General features: G+C 32.8%; 1 protein-coding gene across 1 annotated transcript in view; it reads right to left on the reverse strand.

Annotated features, from left to right (window-relative positions):
- Window positions 1-410: 410 nt before the first annotated feature.
- Window positions 411-8,750, reverse strand: part of YIPF4 (Yip1 domain family member 4) — a 22,315-nt gene continuing 13,975 nt past the window's right edge. Inside the window, exons 2-6 of the mRNA XM_044660971.1 lie at window positions 7,844-7,997; window positions 6,107-6,278; window positions 4,428-4,505; window positions 2,601-2,714; window positions 411-967 (exon numbers count right to left, since the gene is read on the reverse strand). Coding sequence (XP_044516906.1) covers window positions 830-967; window positions 2,601-2,714; window positions 4,428-4,505; window positions 6,107-6,278; window positions 7,844-7,997 — 656 coding nt within the window. The 3' untranslated portion in view covers window positions 411-829. The remainder of the gene's footprint in view (window positions 968-2,600; window positions 2,715-4,427; window positions 4,506-6,106; window positions 6,279-7,843; window positions 7,998-8,750) is intronic.

Below are 8,750 nucleotides of genomic sequence, written 5' to 3' on the forward strand. Positions count from 1 at the left end.
ATGTTGTAAATATATTGTTTTCCTAATATTAACAATTTTAATAAATGCCATACACAATACATTTCTTTGCTCCTTTGGTCAGAAATATAAATAGGAACTTTAAATCAGACTTCTGGATATTCAAAAATGGTTTTTAAAAGCACAAACTCAATCTACTGTAGTAACTACTAAAATTATCTTAGAAGTTACTATCAAGAGTTCTTAAGGAAGTGTCAAAGCTGTGCAATAGATACAAAAATGTTATGTACAATTTAAAAAACAAATTTAAACCTATAAAACTCAATGGCCAAATTAAAGAAATTTTAAGCATCAAATTTAAAATATCTTCATTTTTTAGGTCATACAGAAATATATTCTGTGAATAATCAGGATTATTTCATAAATATATATATGTATTTATAAATATATAACTACAGAATTTGCTGTGCGAAAAAAATTCAGCTTATTAAATGAAAAAAAATTTGCACTTTTAGATTATCAAGATCTTGCCATATTTACCCTTCAAGTGTAATACAATAACCCAGTCCTGGTGCTTTTGGCACAGGTATTCAGGTATATACTGACATGATCTTATAAACACAATGCTTTTATATCTTATTCACTGAAATATGAAGAATTTTAAACAAAATTTAGAATTCTGACACATCTATATAGCTACAACTGCTTAAATAGTAATGGATAAGCAGGCTTTTAAATCTTAAACCTGTCTTTACAACTGGGACATATAAGACCATCTACATACATGTTTTCTCCAATCTATTCCACATGAATTTCCAGCCTGCATATGTATGTAATAATTTCCTACCCATATATGCCTTTTTTGTTCAGATCACGCCCCAGTATATAAGGAAAAGAAATAAATGAATAATAAAAAAATTGGATAAATCAGGAGAGGCTTCTTGGTCTTGAATTCTTCACCAACTAATAGGGAAGCAGCACTGTAGGCAGCCCAAAAGACTCCAAACAGCTTTAGGAGAGAAAAAGATATTGCATTAGCAAATAAAAGGATTCCATTATACATAAGGGAAAAAGTTCATCTACTACAGACAAACCACATTCCACCTATTATCTTAGAAAATTTAAATAGCATTCCAAGGATACTTAAGTTCTATTAGAAGAACAAGAATAGGAGTCAAGATATCTAGATTCCAGGCCTGTCTATATACTATTAAACAGTGATGTACCTTAGGACAAGTTACTTAACCTCTCCGAATTTCTGTTTGCTCAGCTAAGAAAAGGGTGCTAGACTATATTTACTAGATTTTTACAATTCTAAATGGCAGACAATTCCTTCTTAATTCAGTAGTTTGCATATCCTTGTTTTTGCTTTTTAGACCTTTCAAATGACCTTGAATTAGAGGAATAATAATAAAAACTTACATTTCCAAAGCATTTTCCCTACAAATTGCCTTGTGGAGTAAGTAAATATTAATGAGGAAGAAATTCCAATAGGGTGAAGCACAAACAAGAGGATACAAATTCTTGCTGGTTACTCTATCATACCTTGAACTGAGAGGACTACTAATTTAAGTCAATTCAGTTAAATTAGTAATGAAATTCTCACTTCTTTCAAAGCAATCCTAGCATCAAGTTTTTAGCCCTATCACTTAAAATTACTTTTTATTTACTTATTTATGTGCAAGTATGCCCCTAGTAGAACATAAACTCTGTTAAGGATGGACATTATTTCATTTATCTTTGTATTCCCAAAACATACCACGATATTTTGCCCAAAGTAGGCTTTACAAATAATTAAAATGCCTATTTTCCTCATCACTACAAGCAACAACTACTCAACTCAACTGTCACCAACAGGCAGGTGAGCACAAGAACCCTGGAAGTAGCAATACCCTCCCAGGCCACCTATCCTGCTTTCAGCCTGACCACTTCAATAATCATCTAAAAAAACATCCTACGGAGAAGGGTCAGTCATCCCCTGCCAACTGGCACTCACAGGGCAAGTGGGTCAGGCTAGCTGAAGCAGTGAGGAATATAGGAAGTAGCATGTTCAGGAAAAATCAAACCATCAACACCAACTTGAATACCATCTTGACTACCACTTCCCCTTGGATCCAGATAAGACAGATAACAACCCTGAACCCAAGTTTTTAGAACAGCAATGCTTCCAACCCAGTGCCTAGAATCATCATCATCCTAGGAAGCAATTCCTATAAAGATGAAACCTGGCAATTGCTCCTATAAACTACTGAAGACTCAAAGAAAGTTTTGTAATTAAAGTCTTTGGTACTGTCAAGTCAGCAAATCATTGGACTTTATTAGTAAAAATGACATTAAAGAAAAAGCAATACGATCTGCTTTGCCATTGCACTCAAAGGACCATTGGCTCTTACTGCTGAAACTTGGGATTGCCTATTTGTATCCCCATAACATAGCAGAGTGATTTGCATGTAGTATGCAAATAATAAATGCCTGCTTCATTCACTTGTTCTTTTATCATTATTATTTGGGGGAAAGTATATTATTAAACAAAAATCATTTTTTTTATGGTACCTCAATCTTTTTTTAAGCTAGGGAAAGGATAATAATTTTTCACGGAAAGATATTATATACCTTTAAAAATGAAAGATAGTATAACTTACTTTTACTAGTGTTGATACAACGTCAAATGATCCAACCACCAAAAGTAGAGGCGCTATTACAATGAGAGGAAGTAACGAATATCCTATGACACCAAGAACTTGACCATATGCAACCTGTGAATTTTAAAAATTAGTATTATAGGAATCCAGAAAACTAGAATAACTTTGGAACTACTTGCTTAGAAGTAACATATAAGAATTAAGAAATAATTATGAGGTAACATGTAAATCACACTTCACATATTATTTACCAAAATCACTATAGTCCAGGCCCCAGCCTTCTTTTTCCACTTGCCAATTCTTTCATGCAAATGAGATAAAATGAATATTAAGACCAACTTGAGAAGAAAAAATAAATCACAAAAAGTGAATTCTATTGTCAAAGTAGGCAATAGGAGTGGTCCCATCCCTTTGGTTCTGGTGGAATATATTTCCTGATATATACATAAATTCATATAATGTGCATATATAATATTAATTATATCTGGGGCAACAATTCCAAATTAATTTGGGAACAGAGTACTTTTTAAGATTAAAATATACTGGTTGAACAATTAATATTAATTAAAGGAAAGGCAAGGAAAAGGCATAGGGGTACAGAATATTGTGTTAAAATGGAGGATATTTAGAAAAACAAAAGAGAAAAAACAAATCTATTTTCTGAAAACTAACATGTAATATTTTTCATCTATAATTCTTAACTTGATATCCTAGAAAGAAAAATTATCACTATACTGAAATTCACACTCATTATTTTTATCACGTAATCCAGCAGATGATAGTTTGAGAAATGGTGTGACGCAGGTTCAACTTTGAAACAGGATTTAAATGATATATATTTATAAAATGGAGGAAGAAAAACAACTACTTTACTAAGGGGCAGAGAATAAGAGTATAAAATTAAGATAGGTTTTCTCCCTTAAATTTAAAGCCTGACTGAACATAGTCAAAAATGGGAATTTGTTTTGCTTAACTGTGTATATACAAAGGTTTTATTTCCCTCCCTCATGGAGACAGGTTGGAGGAAAAGAAAACAAATGTTTATTAATAAAAACTCTAAAGCCTGAGTATACAAATATAATTATAGGGAACCACTTCTACCCTGCTGAAAAAAAAAACAAAGAAAAGATGTATAGTTGTCCCAGTTCCCTTTACATTCAATTGGAGAATAAAGTACTACAATAAAGAAAGTATTAGCCTTGAGAAGAACTGGATTTAAATTCAGATTCTGATAGTAGCTATGTGACCATGGCCAAGCCATTTGAACTGTCTTGAGCTTCACCCAACTTTTAGACTTTGAGTTATACCCGGATTGCTGACAAAATCATAGTTATTTGGCAAATTTAATATTCCTGGTTTAATGAAATGGAAACTAGAATGAATAAAGGACACTTTTAGGACATGAAAATTCAGTAAAAACTGATAACATAAAATACTGATCATTTTAATTGGGGGTAAGAGAAGATACATAATATGATATAGAATCTTCTCTGAATCTGGAAAACTAGTTCAAATTTTCTCTCTACCTCCAGGATCTTCCTCCAAAGATCTGTTCTAATGTCCCTCCTTTCCTCATCTACAGGAATATGAACATTCTTTTAAATGATTTTTCCCTTCCAGTTCTAAAATCTTTGGTTATACCTTCCCCAACAAGTTAAAGTTCCTAGAGACTGTTAAAAGTCAAGTACATAGAGAGAGAAAATGTTCTCACTCATGTTACTGTCTATTATTAACAAATGAATTATTCTTAAAACCATACAAATTATAATTGGTCTACAGAACACAAATCACCTGAATAAAGAATAATTTTCATGAAGAGTTACTTACTTCTCCACCAAGTACTCTGGCTAATAAGAAAATTGCTAGGGAGCCAAATATCCAAATAGTTATGATCCATGAAACCACCTTAATAGAAAATAAAAAATTAAACAGTTTTTTTCTTCATGTAAAGTACATAGTTAATTTTCAATCACTACAGACCAAATTTAATGGCTACATATAAGTCGCTGGTTATAAAAGAGTACATACTAGAAGCTGGGAAGTCTAGAGAACATTCCTCTTATCTTTTAGAATTTGGAGGTAACATAATTCTGGGGTTGCTAAGTTTTTTTGCAGAAAGACCTGTTATTTTCATAAAATCTTGTACCAAACCTTGAGGTTTTGGTTTTGGCAGGCAGCATGTGTGTGTTGGTACTAAAAATGAAGTCTTGGGTATAGGGTGATGAAAATGAAAACAGACAGGGAAAAAACAGTTTTGGTTTGCTGCCTAAAATATGAGAGAGTTGTTGTAATCAATTTGTTAGAGACTATAGCAATAGCTTTGGAACAATTTTTATTTCAAATTCAGTGGCATAAAAACTGACAAAAAGTTAAACAAACATCAATATGATCATCTTATTTTCAATGCTAAAAGTCTAGAAAAGCACCATACTAACTTATAGAAGTAAAAATAATAAGCCTGGACCTAAAGTATTCAAATTTTCTCTTACTAGGTGTCTTATAGATATACCTATGATTAGTAATTTTGCCATATGTATGGGGGTTAAATTACAAATTAGTAAATTATTATTCTGATTCTCTAAAAACTTGGAGCAGTTTGAACACAGAAGAATGACCTGGAAACAGGAAATAAAGGAGGGAGGGAGGAAGTCAGGGAGTTTGACAATCTTCTCTAAGTGATACCTGTTTGCAATGGAGAAAATTAGCACACTGGCAAGCATTTGTGAAGCAATCACTGATGAATTTGGGAGATTAAGAATTTAGGAGGAATACTGGAGAAGAAGGAAATCAATGGCCTATAAAAATAATAGCTGCTGAAAGTTGAAAGGGAAGGACAAAAAACAGGCATGGAGACTGAGGAAATTGTTTCAGTGATCTACAAAAATAGTACACAACTTGTGAAATTTCACTTACTCTAATCTTGGATATTACATAAAGTATGAGTAAAACTACTACTGTCTTTGTATTATATGACTCACTGACAGTATCATCAAATTCAGCAGTTAACTTTTCTTTTCCTGCCATGAACACCCTTTGGCAATCTGGTGAATCCTATAGACCTCTTCTCAGAATAATGTTTTTAAATGCAAAAAACAAAATACATAAAATTACAAAGAAAACCAATTATATTGAAATATAGTTTTTCCTCATCAAGTCCCAGGGATCCCCTAAAATCTATTCACATTCCCCTTGGGGGGGTGTCTATGAACCTCAAGTCAAAACCCCTGAACATATTTATCATCCTTTATCAATACAGAAAAAAGCCAAATTGGTTGATTTAACAGACCAATACTAAATAAATCAGGCTTGTGGGCTTCTCCTTCACTAATTCTGCAAGCAAATCAAATGAGGAAGAGGAAATTTAGTTTAGTCAAAATTTTTGATTGACCAAAATTTTTTTTATTCTAAAAATACCTATATACTTAGTTAACTATGAATTGGTTACATTCACCATTCAAATACTTTAAAAACTTTAAAATATGTGTGAAGTAAAGCAGCTTACTTACCCTGAACTGTCCATATAATGAAATCATTGAGAAGAAAAGAACAACTGCTAAAGGGCCCCAAAAATCAGGATTGTCTCTCACCACTTGCCTATTAAAACCAAGTGATGGCATTGGCATCAATACACATCGAATTTTGTAGTAAATGTCCTTCAGATCAATGTCCAGTTCTTCCCTATAATGTAAAATAAAATTCCTTCACAATACATAATGAATGAAAGGAGACAGTTTCTAAGTAACTACTAAGTAAAGCATCAAGGGTCAAAGAAACAACTAAAATTATTGAAGGATATGAACACAAAGATATGGAATGTTGCCACTTAAGAATTACCAAGGCTAGGGACTATAATCTTGAGCTTGGGTATAGATCTATACAGGACTGTTTTGGAAGTGCCAACTTTTAGTAATATGTCTTTCCATCTGAGGTTATAGATCCCATGGGTCATCTTTACTTTCACTGAATATCAAGTTGACCAAACCTGTTAATTACAAGATCCACTAGAGAAAAGAAAGGAAAGGAAATGCTCTGGCTTCTTAAGAGTTCTTCCTAAATTGACAGCTTACATACTTTATGATGACACAAGGAGAGAGAATATGATATAAAAATCACTTTGACAGAGGGAGTGTCCTGAACAAGGGAGGTGATAGTTTTCTTCTTTTTTTTTAAATAAAAACCCTTATCTTCCACCTTGGAGCCATGTGTATTAGCTCCAAGGCAGAAAAGTGGCAAGGGCTAGGAAATGGGGGTCAAGTGACTTGCCCAGGGTCACACAACTGGGAAGTGTCTGAAGCCAGATTTGAACCTAGGACCTCCTGTGTCTAGGCCTGGCTCTCAATCCACTGAGCTACCCAGCTGCCCCCTGAGTTTTCTTATACTCAGCCCTGTTTAGATTACATTCAGAATACTATTTCCAGGTCTCTAATATCTCTGTTTTTAGTTAGAGGCTAACCAAAAGGTCACCAGGATAGTAAGGGCACTGAAAATTATGTCATCTAAGTTTTGATGAAAAGATCTGCTGACATTTAACTAAAGGAAGAGGAGACCTTAGAGAAGACAGGAGAGAGCTTCGTTTAATAGAATTATCTTGTCCTTTTCCATTTAGCCCCAGATGGAGAATTAGAATCAGTGGGTGAAAGTTACAGTAAACCAGAATTATGCTCAATATAAAGGAGAAACAATATGGTCAAATGATAGAGAGGCAACCTCGAAGCCAGGAAAACATGAGTTCAAGTTCCACCTCTGAAATATAATGGTTGTATGACTCTGGCTAAGTCACTTAGCTTTTAAATATTCTATACAACTATAAAACTTTAAGTTGTAGAAATGATGCTGATCTGCATTGGTAGAGGGACTTCCCTCACTTGGGAGTTCCCCATCTAATAAAATCACAGGTCAAATTCCTACTTGTATTGGGAAGAAATTTCTGAAAATTATAGACGCCATAAAGGGAATGGACAGCATAAGTAAGCCCCTTCTAACAAGTATTCAAAAAAAAAAGGCAAGCGATCATTTGCTGAGGATACTACAGAAGATTTTTGCTTCAGTTAGACTGGACTAGATGACTTCTGAGATTGGTCCCAGCTCTAAAATTCTTTGGTTTTAATAAAACCTATTAATTAAAAACAACACTTTAAGCTCTCTCTCTTGTTTCAAAAAAAAATTAGAGAGCAATATCACCATCCATGAAGCAAAACTATCTTTTAATAACCAAAAAAAAAAGTAGCATTATTTTAACTTACAAGAGAGGCTTGTTATCTTCAGGGTCATCATCTTCCACTTCTAAGAGCCAGCCATAGCCCCTCTGTCTCAGAAACGTAGTAGCTGTAGATTCTTTGATAAAGTCTCCACCAAGGTTTAGTTTGACATCTGGAGATGCTATTGAACCACTGAGATCTTAAAGAGAAGGGAGAAAAAGGAGATCAGGCGACTAAATAAAATATTCATGTTTTAATTTTTTAAAGTTCATATATAACTTAACTAATTAACTCAAAACATATATATATATATATATTAAATATCTACAAATATAATACTGGACTAGAGTTACTAAAGTAGATAAAAAGAAATGCAGGTTGAAAATTTCTGTCTTCAAATAGCTAATTAAAATACAAATAATGCAGATTGTGAACATTAAGAATTTAAACAGTTTTGGAACTAGTAGATACCTAAGTATCATATATTCAATTTACTCAATTTATAGAAAAGAGAAAGAGAGAGGCCCAGAAAGATTAAATTATTTTGATATTTTATTTTAGATCACAATGAAAGTTAGTGATGTGCCAAAATTAAAATCCAGATCTTTCAGCTTCCCAGCCAACAGGCTACTGCATTCTAACTCTAAAATTTAGACAGAAATAAACAAAATTAAAAGGCTTTAAAATATGATAACATGAAAGAGCAAAACGATAAACTAAGATACTAGGATTTTGTCATTATCAAAGATATTAAGCCTTTTAGTAAATAGTGCTTATACAGTCCTACAAATCACTTAATGATTCATTTAACTATTATTTATTAAATATCTACTATGTAACTGTACACAAAGTATTATTCTAAGTTCTGGGAAAGATACAACTATATGTGCAACTATACAATTACTATAATGTTGAACAGAAAATGTTAAATGCATAAAAGTTGTACAAAGTG

This window comes from Gracilinanus agilis, chromosome 2 (genome assembly GCF_016433145.1).
Source record: "Gracilinanus agilis isolate LMUSP501 chromosome 2, AgileGrace, whole genome shotgun sequence".
Taxonomy (NCBI): domain Eukaryota; kingdom Metazoa; phylum Chordata; class Mammalia; order Didelphimorphia; family Didelphidae; genus Gracilinanus; species Gracilinanus agilis.